We start from the raw sequence: 24,401 nt of genomic DNA, 5'->3' as shown, positions 1-24,401 counted from the left end.
CGATCAATATTGGCCTGGAAATCAGGCAACATGATCTCAGTTGTCAGTTTGATCATTTGGAATTGTAAGGACGTGGCTTAAGGTTCCCTGGGAGAAAAAAATATTGTCAGCAGTGTCTCACAGATAAGGAAATAGAATCCCTGAAACATGTGATAATTTCATGCAAATGGTTGGGTAACTGGCAACAGGATTATTTTGAGAAAGTGTACATTGTACAGCGTGCCTTTCATCATTTTAGTCGAGGCGCTACAGGCCCTGTGCATGAAAGGGCTCTACCTGGTTTCACCACCATACGGATCTTAGAACTGGTAAGTTTGGTTGAGTCTATTTGATTATTGCATATTGTACCTTTCTTTTTGTAAATACTACAACTCGAACCTTAACAATCTCTTCAATTATAAGGCATCTGCATCAATACCATAGGTGAAATGAGTGTTAAGGTTTCATTTGTAGTGGTGTTGAGTGAGATTTTACTCATATTGAAAATGTTGTAAATCCGCAATTGGTTTAATAATAATGATTATTTAACAATAGCAATTCATTGTTGTTCGACTTCTACCTTTTGGTCCTATTAGTGTGAGAGCATCAGGCCTTCTCACTGCCACTGTCAGGTGCCTTGGGCCAGGGCTTCCGCACAGTTCCTCTGATACTCTGATGTTTTTTTTTTTTTAATTCTGTTTGACGCAGCTTCCAGAACAATTTTTGTTTTTGCTGGCTTGCCAGTGCTCTCCAGGCACTCAGAGACAAACGTAAGTAGCACTGTCCAAACATCCAACCCAACGATCATAATACTTTTATATTCTGAAAGCAACAGTTGTTCAAAATGTCTGGAAACCATCACCTGGAAGGTGCGTTTATCTCAGAGGTGAATGGGCTTGCAAGAATTTTCATGTAGGCAGGGCAAAGCCTTCAGATAAAAGGCAGATCATTTTGCCTCAAGGAAGAAGGAAGCAGAAGGTTCAAGACAGGAAGGACCTGTTCTTCTCCTCTATATCCCAGCCTGTTAGTTTCACCACAGTGCAATTCTGATATTGCCAGCTACAATATGCAGAGGAACAGCAATCGAAAATGGGGGGAATGAATACGGGGGAGGTGCGAGGGTGTGCGTGTGTGTGTGTGTGTGGTGTCAATGTTTTGCTTGGGACATGCTACCTGTAGAGTTTTGTTATACTATGCCTTTTTGTGCTTGTGCTATGTGACTTAATGCCATGTGCCTTATGCTCTGCCTTGCTTTGAAATGATATACCATTTTAGATTTGGTATGTTATATTACTCCCAATCTTCATATCCACCTATCAGCTGCTGCACACAACCTGCAAACTGATGATTCCCAAGCACACTCATCAAAACATACAACCTCCCACCAAACCCATCACTACCGTACATCATCTTACAGAATTGCAAACACGAACTGCCCAACACAGAATTGATACAAACCCTGCCAGTCAGTATACACAATGCTAGACACGAAAGAAAAACTAAACACCCTTCCACATCCTGTAGTGTCACCATACCAGCACTAACATTGTCACCCAGTCATTTCTGAAGGCCTCAAAGCTGGACCTCCCCCGAACCAAAGACATACTCATTTCCTAATCTATGATGTCTTGGTGTAGCACAACTTCTCCCGGGTGGAGATATTGCAGATGTAATGTAAGTGGTCCTGTTAAGAACTCTTCTGCCACTTCAGCTGAGATATGCCTCAAACTTCATAGGACCCCTGGTTATTTATATCAGACGTCTACCCTGCAGTCTCCCACATGCCCTAAACTCTTTTCATGGAGGTCACTGAGCCACAAGCCAAAGTCAATAGTTGAGGCAGCACCAGAACTTTGTTTTCAGAGGGATTCTGCAATCCTACAGGGGGTTCCTCTCAATAAAATGAGAAGCAGAACATATAGAAGGAAGATTCCTCCTCAAAGTGCCCCACAAAGCTGGGTGCACCATTCCTCAGCCTAAATGGGTTCTGATGGCTGCAGGTAGTTGAAGTGAAGCATGTGACAGTGAAAGAAAAGGAATTTGAGTAGAGGGGTAGGATGGACAGATGGAAAAACACTGGAATCTCGACGCAGCAGTATTTCTGGACCCTTTCTAGGTAAGGGTTACTGCTTGAGATCTTTACAAAGCTTTGTGCACAATTTAAAAATGAAACCAGGGCAATAAGAGGCATGCTTCATTCATCAAGATTCCCGGGCAGTCCTTTCAGAGGTAAATTTAGGCTGTTGGGGATAGCATATGCACAAGGCGTGAACTTTCCCCACAGGGGACTCCACCTTTGACCTACTTGGCCTCACCCAAACACACCAGACTGCCCAGTTTGTTGTGTCTTTCTTTACATCCCATAACACCCTCCCATTGGTCCTGGCACCCACCTGGTTCACCAGGCCAATAGGTACCCTGTCTTTTCAATGGGGTATCATTCAGGTACAAGGCTTTTAAGTGTCTCTGAAGCCTTGCCCCCCCTCCAACAAAGGTCACCTGGAGTTCTGCAATGGTGACCCACACCAAACACAGTCTCTTCCAAAGTTCTAATGTGTATGGACTTTAACCATGAGCCCACCGGAGGTCTGCAAGAGTCACAATCACTTAATGAGTACGATTCAGGACTTCCTGGTTAGTGGTTTGAAGTGGGAACCGCTCAGCAAGCCTGATATTCACTATCGGCTCTCTCACTCTTGGGTTGCTAGTTCTCTTCTTTGCCACAAGGACTTCTGGGCTCTGGAGTTCTGAAAAAGAAGATAAAGAATATTTGCCAGAACAACAAATGGTAGGTAAATGGTGATAACACGTGGCACCTTCAACCAGGCACAAGTAGAAGGATCAGAGACTGGTGCCACCCTTAATCCATTAGCCCACGTCTCGGGTAGGACGGGTAGGACTGGCAGACACTGTGGTAGGAAACCTACCCCAGGTTGTGAGGGGTCCCCATTCTCTCTTGGCCCAATCACTTTCCTGACCCTCGCATGGACCATCGAAGTGGCAAATATTGAACATCACAAAGTCTGCTTGATATGATTGGTTATTTATGATATGATTGGTTATTTATAACGCGCTTAATACCCAGAGGTTTCTAAGCGCGTACCCGGGGATCAAACCTGTGTTGCCCTGTGTCGTCTTTCTTCCAAGGTGAGCATGTTTCCCCTGAGCTATTCTCCCGAGACATAACATACCATAAACCAACATATCATAACCTAACATGTGGGAATTCAAGTGGTCTCAGTTATTGGTGTGCTCACCCGATGTTGCCATGTGTAGTATACAAGAGCCCGCCAGAACATGGCAGAGTATGTTGGATTTAACCTTTTGATGTAGGGAATTGCATGTTACCCCTAGCCCACCTTCTTTGCATTCATGGAATGCAAAGAGTGGAGGCATTGCTGTACACATTGTACACACTGTGCAAATTATGGTTGCCAATTCAGGATGTGGATTAATATGGACAAAAGCTGAGGTTGTCAGATTGTCACACTCACATCTATTTTATGCTTCACCGAATGATGCAAGGCCACCCGTTGCTAAACCATCTTCATTATGAGCAAGACATGCATGTTCCCTTGGAGAAGGGCACAGAAGCACTATCCTAGCCATCGGCCAAGTGGCATGATCATAATGTACCTGTAAGGTTGTTAACAAATTCACATTTTGATATTAGAACTGTGGAGGGTGAGAAAAGTGTAATGTGCCTTGCATCAGAAGATAACTAACAATTCAAGATGCAGACACATTGGTGTGTTTGATATTGGTTCATGGTTGTAAGGAATCCAAGGTGTTAATTAGGCAAAACAAACAATGGGGGTTCTGTGATTATGGTGTGAATATGTTGGCTGCTTCTTCCATATCATAAGAAAGCAAAGGACAGAGGTAAGCATCCATGCCCATGGGCAGTGGGCAGTCACAGGCAGGTCCCACAGACCCTCCTAGCAGCTCCTCCCGTGATCCCAAGACTCCAAGAGTCAGAAAGAGGGAAAGTGAGAAACCAGCAACTGGTGGAGTGGGCTTGCAGCTCTCTGCAGCCAGACTCTAGCTCTCCACATGAGGACAAAAATAAATCAATGTTTTCCTTTCGGGAAACAAACGGGAACCATTTAAATGACCCAATAAGCAAGGAGATTGATTCTATCCTTCGACAGTGATGCCAAAGGGCACGTTAAACATTTTGAGGCATGCCATTATTAACTCTAGAAGTCCTGCAGAAAAAATGTTTTAAGTGGACAAAGCCATCTTCTTTGTGAGGAACTGAAAACAAAAATCACACAACAGACATTACACTGCTCCTGCCAAGGCTGTGGAAGTTACATAATTGCAGACTCACCATAGTGAAAGATATTCATATGTATTTCCCAGCCTAACAAGTCTACCACTTGGTTTCTTTTTCACTATTTTTTCACATACGGATGGGAAAAACTACTTAAGCAGAGACTCCAGAGGAATGGTGAGACATCTTCTTTACCTCCAGGGCTGTTCGAAAAATCGAAACTGGCAACAGGGATTAATGTAAGCTTGGGCCATCCCCAGTCCAAACCACCTGACCCCAAGCACACGTCCCACACAGAGGAGAGTCATGCCTCTGCGGCCCACGTGCAGGCAATGTCCTTGAGCACCACCCAAGAAGAGGATAGACTGGCCTTTAAACGGTAGACAGCCCAGTTACTATCGCTCAATCCCTAGTACAGCTGTAAAGAGGTTGGGGGGAAGGGTGGGACCTCAAGTGTGCAATGATCAATGGTGGACCTGTGCAAAAAGATATTTGTTTGAGCTGCAAGATGTTAATGACTCCAATCAAGCAGTCCCACTAAGTCAGTGCCTTGTCTGGGATTGCTCAAGGGAAGCCCTTATTTATATATTTTTATGTCCAGTTTGTGTACTCTGGATGACAACCCTTATATAACACCCCTCTCTTAGAATCCCCCTGACCCCACTGAGCCAAGAAGTTTGTTTTGCAAATTTAAAAGGTTTATTTGAGAATTAAACAATATATATCTATATTGCACTTTTATAATAAATTAATAATTGATATCACACTTAGACATATGACAGTGAGTGATCAACAATGGATGATGTGATACTAGCACACTGAGTATTTACTTAGGAGTAGTATAGAGGATAAGGTAGCTGAGAATGCTTTATATGGTACAAGGAAATGGTACAAGGAAATGCAAGGTGAATAAAAGCAACACAGGAATAAACTTGATATGATTTCAGCAACACATAATATAATCACTTTTCCCCTTTTGGCAATTCATCCCCCCTCTATGCAATGTAAGGAGGTGGAAGTGACACACACAGTCTTCAGGAATACAATCACAGTACAATCCCAATTCAGTTCCCCCCTAGCAAGCTTAGATCAACAGGGATGATTTTAAACACAGACAAAGTACTTTAAAGGTGGTATGCAAAGAAGTGAAAAATATGCTAAAATGATTTTAATTCCCTCTAGAGGTTCAGGGTGGGTGACAGCTACTTTGTATTAGTTCAGGATCACTTTAGCAATGCTCTATGAATGATTGTCAGGTGGCAAACAAATTTCAGCAAAGGAAAGCAAGGAGCTGCTATTTTGCCAAGTGAAGAAATTGAGCCAAATCGCAATTCGCGGCAATATTTCCGAGTGCGTCGAGCGCGATTACGGAAAAAGTATAATGAATAGTTCCGAGGACAAACAGTTCGGAGACACGGACGATTTCGTGAAGGTAGATTCTCAAAAGAAAAGTCAAGCTCAGAATGACAGATGACTGTTTTCAGGTTTGAGATCACAGAAGGAACACAAGATTTCTAGGATGCAGTTCTCAATAGGTTAAAATAGTTTGAATTAGATTATTTTAAACTGAGAGATTGGGTTTTGCACAGTTCTGGCGGTACTCAGACTATATTTTGGACAGGAATGCGACTTCGCCATGGATCGGGTCAGGATTAGACTGCGGTTCCCTCGCCACGGACAGTCTCTGCCTGGTTCTGCTCACAGCGATCTGGGTCAGCTCTGCTAGCGGCACTGCACAGTGGTCTGGATCTCTGGTTCTGGCAAAAGTTCTTGGCACTGCACGGCGGTCTGGTCTCTGGTTCCGGGTACAGCTCTGCTTTCTGGGTGTTTCTGGCACAGGGTTTTAGGCCAGAATCAAACAGCTCAGCCCGGCTGTTTTACTCTGATGTGCCCCTTGGAAGTCTGGGGTGAATCAGTTTGCAAAAGATTTTGAGGCCTGCTGACAAATTCTGAAGTCTGAATTCAAAGTTCTGGTCTCTGTCTGGATTTGAAGTCTAAGTGCTGGATCTGGTATCTTCTGGCAAAACGCTCCTCAAGAAATCAGCTTGAAGTGGGAAGTAAATGTTCCTACCTGTCCTGCACAGTCTCCTTTTATGTGTTTAGAAAGTGGGAGGGTCGGCTCATCTTCTATGCCCAACCCTCTCAACTTATCATTGGCCAGTTCCTCCTCTCTCCCTTGATTGGGGGAACTGGGTTGTGAGTCAGAGTGATGAGGTAGGTTTATGGTCAGAGGATCCTCCCCTTGTCAAATTGCACACAAATCTATTTCTGATCCAAATACATATTTATCTATGTACCATTTTTCTAATATTATACGTCCAGTTAACATATTTTCTGTAGCACCAAACCATCCGATCCCTGTCTTTGTAAGATGTTGTGTCCACTTATGACAGAATTCTGCCCTTTTCATCCAGATAACGACCTCTAAACCTTTCCAGATTTTACACAAATGTGCACCAGGTATATCGGTTTCAGATGATAAATTGTCAGATTTTTAACATGCATACATTTGGAGTAACAACCTTTTTTTCCCGCTACTATCGCCAAGAACATCCCACCGGGTCCTAACACCTCTTAAAATGTGCACAGAAAAATCACAAGAATGATGATGTTATTTATATAATTTTTCCAATTCTGCATTATGAATTATCCATCTTTTTAAAATAACGGTCTGGCCCCCAAGGGGGTGTGGTTTTCCCAAAGCACATGGTGGAATTTCTGGTTTATCCACTTCCCCCAAGCTCAGCTGGCTCACAGATGCAGCGCCCCTTCCCGATTCCTTCCAAGAGGAAGCCATTTACGACCCACCTAATTTAACATTTGCCTGGGCCAAGGACAGTGCTTTGTTTAGTTTCCTGTAGTCCCCAGGTGCTCCTCCCCTAATTCAATCAGAGAGGTGTCATCTCCTTTTGGTGGGGGCAGCAGAATGCAGCCAGGCCTGGGAAGAGTGGCTGAGCAAGTTTCTCTCCTGTCGGGGGTAGTTGCCAGGCAGAATTCACTCTCTTCAAGCCAGGCTTCAGCTAAATGTCAATTTAGTTCCCAGTTTTCTACATTCAAACAAAACTTGCAATTTTTACACATGCAGCTAGAACACTGATTCTAAGTTCAAAACTATGTCATTTAACAGTTCCAAACTATGTGCCACTCAACAGTAGGTCACTCATTTATTTTAAACATTTAGATTTTAGTGTCTTTCAGTCCAATTTCACTTCAGCTGCTGACATCCACAGCTCAGCCAGTTTTGTTATAAACATTGTTTTGGGCTCTTTCTCTTTCCAGATTTTGTATGCACACAAGACTACATTCTGCCAAATGTCTGCTGGTGTTCATTGAGATTTTTGAATATCTTGCAATGTTTAAAATAGGCATTTTTAGCTTGCATTTCAGAGAAACAATGGTGATTTCAATGCGCTTTTTTATTTTAGCCACCGGCACTGCTGTTTTTCCTTTGGCACACATTTCACTCATGGCACTCCTGACCCCTCACGCTCGCACTGGTGGGTGGCAGGTCAGGGGACCATTTTGCTGTGTGAAAAACTGCGCGGTTCTCCAGGATTCTGGCGCAAATCTGGGCTTTTCCGCCCTCTTGGATTTCCTAAACCCACAGCACCAAGTGTTGCAGCATAATAACCTGAACGTGGGCCAAGACACCCAACAAAGAGGAAAATATTTTTCTAGAGAAATGGAAAGATCTTGTTAGTTAGAGCAAGGAAAGAGTTGTTGAGTTGAAGGAGTGAGAGATTGAGAAAGGGAGAGGGAGAGAGAGAGGAAGGCAGAATGTAGTGCTGTGTAAAAGATGGAGACATACATTGTCAGAGAGTAGAGCTCAAAGGTATTTTTGCAGAGTGGGAATGGAGTGATATGGTTGCAAAGAGGAAGGAAGGTGACACCATCTCAAAAAGGATAGAAAGGACCACCATTTTAAAGAGGAAAATGGAAGGGACTATGTCTTAGTAGTTTTTGAGTATAGAGGAGTTGAAATTGCAGTTATGAGAGAGAGGATTTGAAGTTTGAAAAGAGTAAGGGAGTGAAGAGTATGTACCACCAGTTGAGTCAGGAAAGGACTGAGTGGCTGGAGAGGAGGACAGACACAGATGATCAGGGAGAGGATGAAAACAATGTAGAAATGAAGTCCACAAACCCAGTAAGAGAGAATAGGGAGATAGTGGAGGATCTGGTCAGTCCATAGGAAAGTACGACGAATGAGATGGCGTGCTATGCCTAGGAACAGCAAAGGATTTCTTGGTTTATTCATGGCAGAGATGGGCAAGAGAAATACCTTCACGTGGAGAAGAGGGTGGGTTATGTCATTGAGGGCTTCAAGAATTGAACAACTCGTTCAGATAAGTTCAAGGATTTAGTGTTTATGATCACATCTTAACTGAATTCGGACTGTAGGGGGATCAGGCTAATGGGAGTACCTGAGCAAATCTCTCTCCTGATTTCTCCTCTAGTCTTCCTCATCCCTCTCTTTACTGTCTAGTTCTCATGTTCGGCCCCATTGGTCTTCCCAATGCTTCTCTCTCTACTCTCCCCATCTCCCTCTTTCTCTTTCCTGGCAGTCCCTATGATGTTTTGCACCTGCCTTCTTGCTCCCTCTTTCCAGCCTACTTCTTATCTATCTTAGTGTCCAAACTCCACCTTCCAAACCGTCTCCTTTCTTTTTCACCCTCTTCCACTTTTCCTTTCACCCACTCTGTCTCACCTCTTAAACCCACTCTAAACTCTCTCTTTCATATGTTTCTCTCTCTGCAATCTATAACCCACTGCAGCACACACTCTCTTTGTTCTCTCACACTTGGCACCACTTCTCTTTCACTTAATACCTCACCTGAACACCTATGATTCACGACATTTGAACACCCTTCATCCACTTCTGTCCTTGCTGATCATTAATTATCTGGCCTTCCTGTTTTCCTGTTTCTTGCCACTTTTCATTGTTCATTGATTCTCCACTGGCATTTCAGTAAGGTCTTGCTCACCTATTTTCCCTGGGGCCAGTATACAGGGTTGCAAACCATTAAAATCCTCCTAGTAGCCACCCTGATTTCTGCAGTGGTGTTTGTTGTGTTGATGAAGCCATGACCCAGCTTTTCAGGCTGCTGGTGTTGATGCATGCAAAGTCTGTGTTTAGGCTGATACCCTAGAGGTGGTGTTGGGAGTGAGTCTGAGGTGCAGAAGCAATATTCTTGTTCGTGTAGAGCTCTGCAGAGCAAAATACCATGACTGGGCCCCCCATCACCTCACACACACCAAATTAATATATTATTCTTTCTGTGGCATTACATTTTGTATTGGGCATCTTTAAACAAACAAGATGATAAGTGTTAATATATAGCTATACTGTATGAAAAACCTGAAATTGTCTCACCCGCTAGTCCCCGGGGATATGTCATCCAGGGTGCCAGGACAGGGCCACTGCTTTTGGATCCAGCTCCTGGGGGTGGACCGGTGCGGGAGGATCACCTGGGTGAGGTGTCCTTGGGGGGTGGAAGTGGGACACCGGATAGCGAGATGCAGTATCCCCTACTCTGTAACACCTTTACCCCATCCTACCAGGAACACAACCCCCTCTCCCTTTTCTGACACAAATAGTTTCTCACGGACAGCGCACTGTGTGAGAAAGCAGACTAATACCCGAGCAGTATACCTGACAATACAATGGTAAGGCAAGATCAGGCAATCACTGATCATTACACAGACCTGACTTCCATTACACGTCCCCACATGGATAAAAGGTGGAGTACAAGAGCACACTCTGAGGAAGGCAAAGCACACGAGGAAACAGCTGTTGCAAGATGACAGTTTAACAAAAGGAGAAAGTCGGCAAAGTAGAAGAGGATTGCAAGGAGGGAAGTGCCCTTGACCTTTTCATCGAAAGACCGTTACTTTCAGAAATCCTTGAGAAGAGGTAACCTAAGACCAGGAACCTAGGCTGAACAATGCTGCTTTGTGTGTCGCAGGTACCTGGGGCTCTCTCGAGTTGATAGCCAAGGTGGGGAGAATCATTTGCCACTGTGGTACTGTTGTTGGCTCCTACAACAAAGCATCGTCAGAGAAGCCAGCACAGGAGGTGAGTTGGGGAGACTGATACCAGACCGGTCTGTTTTGAAGCCAAGGTTGAAAACTGAAACATTGTATAATCACAACTGAAGAGATCAGTGTATGAAACATATGCGGTGAGCAACACAAATATAATTAACTAGCGGATTAGTGATTGAACTTTGAAGCCAAGATACAATGCGGAAGCCAGAGTGGTCTTTTACCACTTGGGTGCACATTCAAAAGTCTCTGTTGGTTATCCAGCTGAAAGGTGGAAAATATAATGAATGATAAGGAATTGTAACATCAAAGTGCTCCTGCAATGGGTCAAGCAAAACCGTGCGCATAGTCAAAAGATGTTGATAGTTGAAATCATATATTAAGTTGGTCCGAGCGCGGCAGAGGGAGATCAGCTAAAAGCTTTTGATTAAAGCAAGTTTGTGCACATTTATGAACTTTAAGATAAATGGAATCTGGGCCTGATTGAGAGGGATCCGAGATCTGAGCTCGACTGAGGAATATCCGGTTTGAAGCGTGAGTCACCCGCGAAAGAACACCCTATAAGGAATTACATGCATCAATAGTGTGCAAACATTGTGGTGAAAGGATCTGAACCCGGCTGAGGGGGATCCGGGGTTAATAGTAAATTGCCTGAGAAATTGAGTATGTGTGAAAATCTAAAAGATAACAAGAAACTCATTGTTTGTTTGTTGCATCAGGCCCTCTGAATCAAGAGACTTTGACAGGAATTTATACTTGGGTACGGAAGGCCATGATGCTATTGATTGAACTGTATCCTCGAGCCAGAGAAGCCAGAGACTGTGCTAAGCTTGAATGTACTGCCTTGTCCCATGCTGAAAACATGGGCAAAGGAGTCCAACAGCCTTAAAATCCTAACATATAATATTGTGAACACTTCTTTCTTTTTCATACCATGTTCCCAAACACTTTTTGTACTTAAAGGTAAGGATTGGCAATACGTTTTCAAACCCTTTTTGAAGTTTAATAAACAGCCTTGTGTGAACTGTGGTCACTTGTGTCTATCTTACTGTTGATACACACCTTCCTTACAACTGGTATTTCAATGCAGCCAGTCTAGCCATTTCTACTTACGGTATGACATTTTGTGTTGGGCATCTTTGGTAAAGCAAGAATGATAAGTGTTATTACAAAGCAAGACTGGTGTTTTATGCAGCCAGTCTAGTCATTTCTGACTGAGGTATGACATTTTGTATTGGGCATCGTTGCTTAAGCAAGCAGGATCCATGGTATTATTATTACCCCAGCATGACATTTTGTATTTGGCATTTTTGATAAAACAAGCATACATGTTATTGTGTAGCTAGACTGGCATTTTAATGCAGCCTGTCTAGTCATTTCTTATTGTACTATAGCATTTTGTATTGAGCATCTTTGGTAAAGCAAGCATGATAATTGTTATTGTGAAGCAAGTCTAGCACGTTTATGAAACCAGTCTAGCCATGTCTTATTGCAGTATGCCAATTTGTATTGGGCATCTTTGATAAAGCAAGCATGATAAGTGCTATTATGTAGCTCGACTGCCATTTTAGTGCAGCCAGTTTGGACATGTGTTCATACTTTGCCATGCATTTTTTATGGTAAAGCCAACTGGAGTATGTTCATACGTGGGAAACTGCCATATATTGGCCGAATAAACATGGACATATTTTCTTATAGGATCCTTTCTGGCATTGGTGCAAAGCAAACATGAGTATGTTCTTATATGGAAATATTAAGGAAATGAATGGGCCCAGCCTGTGTGAAAAAATGTTATGCTGGCACATATTGTGGGAAACGGCATCATGAAAATGAGTTGGAGAAATGCTTCTGTGCACGGTTGGTAACTTGCATCTATTGGATTTTTTCATGAGTTGCCCGGCAAAACCAATTGCAAACTGTTTGGCTTTTTCTTTTACCAAATTTTGCTAAAAAGTTTGCTCTAAAGTGCACCATTTTAGCCCATGATTTAAAAGAGATCTTATGGGGGATAACGCCCTTCGAAACCTGTGTTACTTGGTGCGGGCTCCCTCGCTACGTTCTGTCGCTGTGGCATATCTGAGATAAATATTTACGTACCTCCAGTTAAAAAATTCACTAGCCACCACTGTGCACATTATCACTGCCTCCCTGTGTTGTGCAGTTCTCTGCTGCTTCACAACGATGCTAATGCCAACACATATATACCTCTAGACCTATCCATTTGCACTCAATGTGAATCGTCACTGCATATGTGCAGGAGATGTGTATTCACCTCTATGAGAGGGATATAGGGCTGGTTGCAAGTGAGTCAAAATTACTGCATATCACATTTCTGTTATATTCTATTATTGCACCACAAAGTAAGAGGACATGGTCAATATGATGTCTAAACAATACAGCTTTTCATGATTTACCCACCCACAAAACATACGTTCTGAATTTCTATTAAGTATTTGCTTTTTAAACCAATGCTAACCCATAACAGAGGGATGAAAGATATATTTCCCGACAGGTGTACTGTAATGGATATGGCAGCCATTCAAAATAATTCCTGAAATGGAACTTGAAATCGATTAATGCCAGGCTATTAATCTAGAACAGAGGTTATTAGTGTCTAATACACTCGGAATGTAAAAATGAACTCCGAAGATTCATTAATGAGGCTAATGAACGTCACCAACGACCAAGGATGTCATTAATTCAGCAATTATTCAAAATGCGAATCTCACACACTGATGAGTAAATGCCTGTATCCTGAATGCCGGGACCATGAATGCCTGGACCCTGAATGCCTGTATCCTGAATGCCGGGACCATGAATGCATGGACCCTGAATGCCTGGACCCTGAATGCCTGTATCCTGAATGCCAGGACCATGAATGCATGGACCCTGAATGCCTGGACCCTGAATGCCTGGACCCTGAATGCCTGTATCCTGAATGCCGGGACCATGAATGCCTGCACCCTGAATGCCTGTATCCTGAATTCCGGGACCATGAATGCCTGGACCCTGAGTGCCTGTATCCTGAATGCCAGGACAATGAATGCCTGGACCCTGAGTGCCTGTATCCTGAATGCCGGGACCATGAATGGCTGGACCCTGAATGTCTGTGTCCTGAATGTATGGATCCTGAATACCTGGACCCTAAATGCCTGTGTCCTGAATGCCTGTATCCTGAATGCCTGGACCCTAAATGGCTGTACCCTAAATGCCTGTATCCTGAATGCCTGTGTACTAAATGCCTGGTCCTGAATGCCTGGATCCTGAAATCGACCAGAGGCTTTGCTGAACCAGTGGGCAGGGTGGCTCCCTGCCTGTGCATCAGACGTAATTATCCGAAATGCACACTTCAGCTATAACAGCTATAACAGTTAACTGTGCACACGCCCTGATTTGATGTCAATTATAAAGGCTGCCCTTCACAAGACATGCCACTCAGATCTCACGCTTCCTTCAAAATTACAACTTTCTTCAACAACATTGACCCCCAAGCTACTCGAAGAAAACTCCTACCCACCTCCTAACTTGCCACTGCAATAGCAGAACATGACTGACTGTATATTTTGTGCTGCTTAACTTGCCCAGGTGACATGCCCACATAGGAGACGGAATGTTCTCACGCTTTGATGTCGAAGCCCTTAACAAACTTCCTAAGCATAAATAAGGACATAAAGGAAATAATACAGCTTTTTTTTACACCACTGAGCTAGTCTGTTATTGAAGTCAATGGTCCACGCTGACCTATGTGCCCAGTGTAGGTAACAGCCCAAATAGGAAGGTGAGGAGCAATGGCTAGTGTTATTGATTGGCTCCAAGTTAGAACATGTTAGTTTAAAAAGCTGCAATTCTCTCACCTGCTCGCACTATCACAATCTCTGTATCACGCCCTCCTTTCTCTGCAGGTGGGGACCACCGTGACATAAATGATTCCTGGTCTTTGGCAAACTCTCTATTGCCAAAGGCACCAATTGAGAACGTTGAGATGACAATACACCCTTTAGTAGCATGACCATATGGGCGTACATCATCTCTGCCCCTCTCTGTCAATTTCAAGTGGTATTACAGGGGATCAGAATCCTCATGGAATCTGGTCATGTTCCCTTTCCTACAGCCTTCATTTTTGTCAACATATGTTTTTGGCTACTTTCTTTGAGACTTCTCATCTCATTTTATAATCTATTCTCTTGTCCAGTGCTTTTGATATCACATCTTCTCTTCTGCATTGTTAAACTCTTCAGGTCCCACTCTTACTTGTTTTTTCTTTTCCTAAAATCAATCAATAGTGTGATTTTGGTTACATCTTCCCATCCAGACAGTGAAACCCTTCAAAACATTCTCCAGTTTGCATTCTAAGATCCCCCATTCCTTCACTCTCACACAGGCCTTTCTCTTCGTACAGCATTGTTGGCATGCTCTTTCCTCTCATTTCTTCCATTTCTTCTTCTATTTTGGGTTATCACTGAATTCCTGCCAGCCACTTCCCCTTTGATCATATATGCTTAGGATCCCTATCAGAAATCTAAGTTTCAAATTTTTTGATCCCTCCCTTCAGGGCAAGCATGGATATTTACCCTTCTTGGCCAGTATGATGTCATGAGCCTTTCATTAGAACTCTTTTTTGAACTTGCCTAGTGGCCAACCAATCAGGATGCAGTGATTCTGGGCTCTAATGTCTGGTAGTGCCAGGGATATTTTACCCCACGTGGCCACTACTCAGCAATGTATTCATTCTCTTCCTCCCCTTTGCTCCCTTCAGACTACCTGTGGGTCTTCACATCACCCCCCCACACGATGCCTACCCTATCACTGAATTACCAACAAACACCACACATTTCATGACCCACTACATCTCATAGCACAATAAACATTATATATATCCCATAAAAAGCAACAGTCAATGTACATCAATACATGTGCAATGTGCTCAGCAGTTTGTTCTTAATCAATACATGCTTTAATTATTGTGTTTGCCCTATACTCCAATACTCTTGTAGTAACCTGTGTTTAATATCTGTAACCTTTCATTTCCTACCCCAAACGTGCTTTTATTTCAGAGACTCTTTTGTGAATTGCAGTTCTGATCCTGTTCAGTGTTCTGCTGTTGGTATATCTATCCCCCAAAAATCAAACCATATTTTAGCATTTTAGCAGATGATAATGTGTATAATATTTTAAATGTGACATTTTTAAAACGGTGTGTCATTTTTAAGACTATTGGCCTCATTACAACTGTGCCGGTAAGCCTACCAGCATGGTTGTTTCTGGACTGGCACAGTACAACTCGGCAGGTGGGTGCCATCCCGCCCGCCAGGGTCAGACCTGCCGGGTGGGATGGCACCCACTCGCAGAGTTCTCACGGAAGCACTGCCACCATTGTTGACAGTGCCAGTGGTCCTGTGTCCGCATTCCCATGGAGTCCTGTGCGACTCCATGGGAATGAGGACTAACAAAATTACTGGTGCCTGACTTTCTGGCCACTGGACTCGGAATAGCCTGGTGGAACCGGGAAGTCAGGCATCAGTATTTTTTTTTGGGTCCGGCAGCATCCCGCCGGTTTTACCGGCAGAGTTACCGCCAGGCCTGATGCGCTCAAAGCATTTGAGGGATGAATGGTATTTAACTGTTTGACTCTACTGGGGAGGTGAGGCATGAGTTTCACCCCCTTTCATTAAGTACTGTGTTCCGGTGTGGAAATCACTTGAAGCCAGCTTTTAACTTTGCATATTAACCCGGGTGAATCAATCCACACACCTGGGTAGTCCCAATGAATAGCTGCATTCACTCATTATATTATTGGCACCATGGGTTATCCCGCCATCACAGCATAGGAAGTGTGGGAGTTCGAGGAAGCTAGCTGGATATTGCTGGTGCCCGTAGCAAGACAATTCAAAGATTTTAGGAGAACATGAGAAAAAGGAAGGGGTGCAGAAAATAAGAAGAGTTCTAGCCTACGTCGACAATACAGTGCTTATGGCCAGAGCCCAAGGGCACTACAGGCCTTGGTAGATGCTTATGCCACCTTCATGACCAGCCTAGGCCTTAAAATTAATTCTGTAAAATCTGCGGTCATGAGCTGTAGTGGTGGCAGGACACACATTAAAATCCGCCCTATCACTTGCAAAGGTGAAATAATTCTGAGGATAACTGAATATGACTATTTGGGTGTCAGATTTTCAGAGTCTTTAACCAATAAGGCACATGTAACCAAACAGTCTTTGAAACTAAGCCTATATCTGGGGGCCCTTGCCCATTTATCCTCAAGGTGTAATGCTCAGCACCTGGAATCAACACTAAAAGTGTATTCTATGCAAGCTAAGGTGGCCTCCCTTTATGTTGCAGTTCTCTGGGGGTATCAAAAGCCTGGTGATATGCAGGCTAATGAAAATCGATACCTTAAGAGGCTATTGGGACTCCCGGGCTCTTCCTGCTGTGCATCAGTGTACAGAGAATTAAGGTTGAATTTTTTGGAGGATGATGAGTGGGTGGCTGCCCCTGGTTCATTATGGCTTAGAATCTGGGGCAATAATAAGGCTTTGTTGTGCCACTTCATCATAAGGGCAACCTTGAGGATAAACCCTATTGCTTGAGTCTTGCAGAATCAATAGTTGTAACTGACCTAAGCAAGCATTGTCTACACCAAGACAGAGCAAATGTGAGAAACAGCCATTATCAATACTTGGTTACATTTGAGGGGGAATACTAGAGTGGCAGGAACATAACCTGCATTGCATGAGGCAATCACAAGTGTGGCACAAACAGCACTAATGTGTTTCATGTCTTCCCAGAAGAAGTAGTCAAAACTGGTGTTGTGGAAAGTCAATGGACCTTGCAAAGTTATTTGAAGTAACCTTTACCACAGAAGTACTGGCAGCAGTGTTAGAAGTTTTCATTAGCCCTGATAGGCCAGTATACCAGGGCAGGGTCTTTATAGTGGTTGACCTGGCAGGTGAGTAGACCAGGTATATGTAATTGTAGTACTGTGTCGTGGTTATAGACTGTGAAGAAGTGGCAAGACCATTAAGGTATATTGTGAACTGTTGTGGAATCATCCTAACAAGAGCAATTTTGTTGATTCAGATGAACTGTGGAAATATATTTGTTTTCTGAGAAGAAGTAGTAATGTTGAAGTCTCTACCACAAGTTGAGGGATAAAGACTTTTTGAAGATGTTAAACTGTGTTGGTCAAGCCCGACTGCTAGACTTGTTGGAGCAAGAGAACTTTATTAGAACATTGCTGCAAAAAATATCTTTCCTTTTTTGAACTGTTGATAAAATATCTTGTTTAAATGTGGGGATTCACCCAGGTTACAAGGAGAAACAGTTATCAGGTTTTGCGTGCAACTGTTATGTCTGCCATACATTACATTGTTAAGCTGATGTATGTATAAGTGATGGATAGATTCCTTTTGCTAGAGTCCTTCCTTTCATTTGTTTTGATAGGCAGGGGCATCCTCATCTCTGTAGGGATAGTGAGGCATTTGTCAAACCCCATTTTGAGGAAATAAAATATCATCTTATGAAAAACCTAAACAAAGTTGTCCGCCTCAAATTTCTGACCCCTCACAACTGTGACAGGCACATGTCATCAGAAGTGTTCACTGATCACACAGGATGGGAGTAGTCCTGTCAGATACTGGAACATCATTCCACAATGCCGAAGCATAGTTGTTTAGTTCATTGAATACATGTTTAAATAACATTGGTGCAAGGAAACACCATGTCATACAACCTCAAAGGAAAATAGTCCACAACGTTCCCCCTTGGCATTATAATGAACCCTCACAAAATTCTTTACTTCAAAAGCTCTAAACAAAGCCACAAATGTGCACGATCAAAAGTGTGTCTTGTCTCTAGAAGAGTTTCCATTACAAGCCTTCGACTTACCGAATCAAAGGTCCTACGGAAGGTCTAAAAGTGCTTCTAAGCTTCTCCTTTCGAACATGTTTCATAGTGAGCAGGTGACATCTGAAGGCCTTTTCAATGGTTCTCATACTTAATCCTAAGCATGCTTGAGTCTCAGAAAGGACTTTGTTCGGGGCTGCCAAGATTATGTATTAAATAATGGCATCTCACCCAATATGACGATACGTTGTGCCCAATAGAGTGATCAATAGATTGACAGATGTGATTTCAGGACTTTTTTTGTAAAGGTGGGCAATAAACAATTCACCTTTCAAGATTCTGGAAAATAATCTAGATGAATACAGTAATTATAGAATTGAAGCTACACCGGTGCCCAGATTGTGGGATTCCATTAATAAATACAAAATCGGTACTGCCATTTTACTCTAAGTTTGGGCCTTCACAGCATCCTGAGTTACTGTACTCGAAGATGCTCCACAGGGATAAGGTATAATCGAGAGCAAAGTGTGCACCTTTCAGACCTACATCCTGTTCTGCTGTAAGATCTGGAACTGAAAAGTTCACTTGTCATAACAATGTGTACCCTATTCCCCTCTGCTAATTTGTTGGAACAATTGAAAAGGAATATGTTTCCTGCAGTCAGAAAAGCTAAAGCAAAGTGAAGAATAATGTGTCCTTGATCCGATTCTGATGAATTGCCATACCAACCACGGAAAGGTAAGCTAGGTAAAGTTGGGAAAAATCAGGAAAGAAAATGGAGAAAGAGTTCTGAAAGATGGGAGCACGAAGGACAATATGCACATTAAGAAAAAAAAAAGAACGCACAAGTATCAAAAACATAACTGCTCGTTAACCATTTTGCAAAACTGAAATACGACGTATATGCACTGTATAGTTCTGCCACCATGCACTGTTCCGCCACAATGCACTTCTGTTGCAATGCACTGTTAGGGCCCATTTGGAAGGTATGTGAGCAGAATATGGACGTGTTATCCGTCAGTCAGCAATACATTATTTTCCGCCAAAGCAATACAGGTGTAAAACACAATATAGAAAATCACAATCCATATCAATACACACATGTTTATAAATGAAACTATTATTGATTAAAACAGCATCATATTGTTAATTAAGAGTATTGGTGGCTGGATCTCCCTCCACCCACCAGGACAGGGATCTCCTGCAGTACCACGTGACAGATTCAGCACCTCGGATCATGGCAAAATCCAGTTGTTGGATCCATTGTGATCAAATGTTCAACAAAATAAAATGCAAATATAGGGTAGCGTTTCATCCAACCTATGAACTCCTTCTACTAAGGGAATCACACCTGATGAGGATAATATAATTATAACATTATGTAAAAATCAGACTGTTATGCCTGGTCATGCGTGAGATGTGTTTCTCTAATGGTCCATGACCTATGCAGTTATTTATTTTATTGAGTTATTTATTATTTGCTAATTAGGTGCTGATACAGCAAGTAAAATACTGTTTCAAAGTGCCCACAGGGCGATGGGAGGGAACAATGTGTGAAATACAAAACAAAAAACAACATGTTTAATAAGAACAGTGGGGGAAAAGGATGAAAGGACAAACCTACTATGCCTTGTGAGTATTCAGAATGTGCAAGTGCAGCAAGCAAGCGGGTAGAGGGGTTAAGTGCTGTGGCATCTGAGCTCATGAGTGAGCCACGGATGAAGTGCTAGGGTGCTACATGGCCAGGAGCCACGTTATGACTAAGTGAGAACCTCCAGGGCGGAGGGCGTGCCAAGGCAGGTGCTGAGGGTTCGACAGGTGCTGAGCCGATTGGGTGTCGGAGGTCAAGGGCCCTGAGGATGCATAAGGGCCCTGGACATCAATCAAAGCAACTGTGGGATTAGCAGAGGAGGGAAGAGGGAAGGAGGAGGTAAAGAGGAGAGTCTTAAGGAGCTTACGGAATTTAAGAAAGTCCTGCTCAAGGAGCAGGGTCAGTGGAGGCTATTCCAAAGGAGGGAGCTGTAAGGATATTTGGCATGTTACAGCACAGAGTACAGTACTACTGCACAAGTAGCATTTTTTTTTTTGCAGCACCACCACAAGGGTGCGGTGCATTGCTATATGGGTTAGCAGATTAACAAGGAAAGACAGGCTATTCAGTCAAAAAAACGATTTTAATATATAAGATGCAAAGCTATTTTTACAGTTAAAAGCACACGTGTTCATTTAAAAATGCACACTATTTTTCACCTGAAATGCCTATATTGCTAGAGACACATTTGAAAATTAACAGCTAACATATTAACAATTAACCTGACTAATAAAACCTTATTTTAATATAACCCACTAATAAAATGTGTTCTCTACTGCAGAATTAGGCATACTTTGAAAACCATTTAAATGAGTGTGCAGATTTTTCTCTTCTCTGCCTGATTATCCGTGTTGTTGTGCACAGTAACGGCAGGAAGGAGGAAGTCAGATTTGCAACAATTGCAAATGTATAAGCGAAGCTATTGTTGAAAAGTAGGAGGATGAGAGATGATGGATTTCATTGGAACACGTCATAAAGAGGGCTGAGAGGAAAGTTTTAGTGGGCAGTAGCAGGGAAAAAGACAAGGAGACATCTTTCTGCACTACTGGGGAGAAGACCTGGCTGTGGGGGTGTCCTGCTGCAGTCGAGACTGGGGAAAGCTGAAAGAATTACCTTTCCACTGGCAGAGGCAGTCCTATCTGAAAAAGCTGAGAATTCCAGGCAATGACCCCGGCTTGAGAAGGCAAGCGTTCCTTTTTATTGGAGTTACGCCAAGAGAGCCACATTCACAGAGAGAAGAATCTGAACAGATAAGGTAATTACCTAACTGGGGGAGCTGTGTGTGTGCACGAAAGTATGCAGTCAGTTTAGAAAAATGAAAGTCCCGTGCGTGTCTTTATCAAGTGCTAATGTTGCAATTTAAGTTCTGTTCTCCGCCACTATAATTGCAGTGTGTCATTGAAAATGCTTTGATTGTTCCCTTTTATTGCTGTAAAAAATGAGATCATGCCTAAATGTAAATTTTATAATACAGAAAATATTTGAAAACAGACGGGTGGTTTATTTTCTATTTACCATTACAATGCCAATGATGTGGGGAGATTTTTAAACAGTGCAATGGTCATTTTAAGACAGATGTGTGTATGTCAGAATCAGTATGAATAATTGTGAATGACTGTAGTATAACTTGTTGGAGGTACATGAGCCAACGGGAAGAGAGACTCTCTGAACATAGCTCCCTACCGTATATAAGGTAGTGGAAATTACCACAAGACTACCACATATAGCTCTCTGTCGTAAATAAGTCAGTGAGTTTGCCCATGGTGGCGCACCAACACTATCCCTGGAAATTGTGGTTTCCCTAGAATGCAGGTCTGAGGTCTCTCTAGTGATCACACGAAAAATCTAAGCGAAGATAAGGGATTCTGGACATTGGGGCCACAAATAAAACAAGGGAATTATGCTCACCAAAATACCACCAACCACGTATACCAAATATGCAGGTCTGGGTGCTGAAATAATGCATGTCCATTGTATTATTGTTGCACATGGCCAAATCTGAATACAAAGAGTGATTATTGCTAAGTTATTTCTCGGCGGTAATAAAATACCGTCAGGCCACAAATCTCCACAAAATACCCTACAGAGCCAGCTGAGGAAAGCAATCAACCACCTACCCTCTGTTTAGCAAAATGCTTTTCACACACACAGTCGGTTCTAGAGGAACATAGTCATCTAGAGGGAAAGTATTTAGTAAGATAAAGTTTAAGGTAATGTGGTCCCCAGGCCCAGACAGCTTTGTGGAGGAGGGATTTGAATTTCAACCATGCAGCAACCGGGAGCCAGTGAAGACTTTTTAGGCCAAGAGAGATGTGGTCCCTGGGCTTAAGGGCAAGGATAAGTCTTGCTGCACTATTCTGGATTAGCTGGAGGTGTCACAGATATACTGCAAGTCACTTACTCACATTCAGAAGACTTGCTTAAAGCCAATGGGCCTCATCATGAGTTGGGTGGAGCAGAAAAATGCAGCGTTAACACTATTACTGCTGCATTTTTCGCTCCACGCAATCATGAGTTTGGCCCTGCCTGGATGCATTCACCTCCAGCTCTAATTTTCAGCACTATTAGAGCCGGCAGAATTTGTGCCTGCGCTTATACCACACCCCCAGCCCGATTGTGTCCAATGGACCCAATGGGCAATGTGGATTTACCCCTACTCGTGATCCAGCACAAATTGCGCCGGACTGAGTAGCAGTAACGGAAATTGTGTTAGGATGTAATCCGGCACAATTAGTGGCAGGATACCGCCCAGCTCATGAGAGACCCGAATGTGTCACTTATCTGGAGAATAGCCCACAGATGCAATAAAGGTTTAAGATAACTTGCCCTCTTTGTGCAAATAAAAAGGAAATGCACAATGTCTTCCCTAGAGGTCAAATCAATGGGACAGACATCAATGCTACTCAGGCACCAAGCTAATTGACGATCCATCAATGACAAGCTTTCCTGAAACTGTGATGTGGATACCAAGTACTCAGAAACTACAATATGCAAATTCACCTCCCAATGACTTCCATAACAAGACTGAAGCATTGCCCAGTGAATCCCGGATGGAGGCGGGAGAGTCGGAAACCGATCTTACATATTTTATAAATGAATTGTTGAAGGTGAGGTCAACCATAGCTGAAATTCACTGCTGATCTCCAGCATGAGTTTCCTCTTAACTTGATCTCTCCAATATTGGGAGCAGCGTCTTGTTTCATAATACAAAGCAATCTCAGCCCCCATGGAACTGCAGACATTCATGCCTTGGTTAAAGCGTTGCGTGTCCCTTTCTCTCTCGATATTATTTGCATCCTTGGGTTCGATTAAAAGCAACAAAACCAGTTTCAATCTGCAAGTGCCAAGCCAGAACTGGCTGACATACTCACACACCTGATACAAGATTAGTTCAAATCTCTACAGCAGATACCTAAACCCAAAAGGTTATCATCCAAGAAAAGATAAGAAGATGGGTAAAAAGATGCATTGTAACAAAGTTAAAAAAAAATTACAAATAATGTATTTGCATAACCCATATAGCCGGAGAGACAGAAAAGGACCCATGCATAAAAAACATGTTTGCAAAGTAAAATGTAAGAGGGAAAAAAAAGAGCAGCAGAGCGCAGAAGGTCATTCCTTCTTCTCTATGTACCTGTATTTCTGAGTTTAGAAGCCACTTAAAGCTGGCCTGGCAATGCTTGAGGGAGCCACACTATGAAATACCACCTAGATTAAATCAACCTTTCTCTGTATAGGTTCTAAAAAATGCTTAACTGAGAAATTTCAAATTGCATCAGTGAAATTGGTAGTGCCCTTAACAACACATGATTCATTAAAAAATAAAAAAAATAATCCATCCTCAGCTTTTTAATTTGTTATCCACAGCCACATACGTTTTATGATTGTGTACTGATTGCTTGCCCTGGGTTAACCGCTTGATTGAACAGTATTTCAACAAAGCGTTTAAGCCTCCAAAAGGTTTGCATACACATGAGATAAATGAGATGAAAAACAGTACAATCAAAACACAAGATTGCTAATGTGAGTGCATTATACACTATGTAAGTTCTTCATTTATTTTATGTATTTGTTTATTTTTTATTTCGACATTTGTTACATTTGAACATTATATGAACATATAATCATGATACGTGAGGGCGGTAGGGGGTACCCTCATTTTTTTTCCTGCAGACAAATGATGATTTACTTGAATTTAACTAAGCAATGCTAGTCTACCTACTTATTAAGTTGTCACAAACAGCTCACAAAATAAAGGGCCAGCCAATCCTTTTCTCTGTCATGTTAATATAAATGAAATCATTGTTTTCTAGGTTGCATAAATGAGTTGCAGTGACAGGTGAGGCTGCTCCCCACGAGCACGCTAGTTTCTTATTGAGGCTGCTCCCCACGAGCATGCTAGTTTCTTTTTGAATTAAATTGCTACTAAACTGTTGATTGTTTGAAAAAAAAGAATTGCACAGCTACTAGGACTCCTTGGGGGCATTATATATTTTTACTGTGGGTTTTAAACATTGTTGTTCATTTGCCAATTTGTAATGTGTTCATTAATATGCAAATAGCCATGCATGACTTTGTATACAGACATATTAACATTTAGCACACTCGTCAAAGTACACGTTTAAAAAGAACTCCTAATTACATGAGGTAAAGAAAGAAATATGATTACAT

General features: G+C 42.5%; 1 protein-coding gene across 1 annotated transcript; it reads left to right on the top strand.

The window, feature by feature from the left end:
* Positions 1–13,032: 13,032 nt before the first annotated feature.
* Positions 13,033–13,656, top strand: LOC138520431 (keratin-associated protein 4-9-like). Its single transcript, XM_069632826.1, has one exon. The coding sequence runs from the start codon at positions 13,033–13,035 to the stop codon at positions 13,654–13,656; it is 624 nt and encodes a 207-aa protein (XP_069488927.1).
* The last annotated feature ends 10,745 nt before the right edge of the window (positions 13,657–24,401 follow it).

The sequence above is a fragment of the Ambystoma mexicanum genome, chromosome 13, assembly GCF_040938575.1.
Source record: "Ambystoma mexicanum isolate Mex_15411 chromosome 13, UKY_AmexF1_1, whole genome shotgun sequence".
NCBI classification, from domain to species: domain Eukaryota; kingdom Metazoa; phylum Chordata; class Amphibia; order Caudata; family Ambystomatidae; genus Ambystoma; species Ambystoma mexicanum.
Note: the sequence above shows the minus strand (reverse complement) of the source record. Positions and strands in the feature narration are given on the sequence as shown.

Excerpts from the sequence above, each read along its gene's own strand:
- LOC138520431 (XM_069632826.1), top strand. The coding sequence starts at position 13,033 with ATGAGTAAATGCCTGTATCCTGAATGCCGGGACCATGAATGCCTGGAC.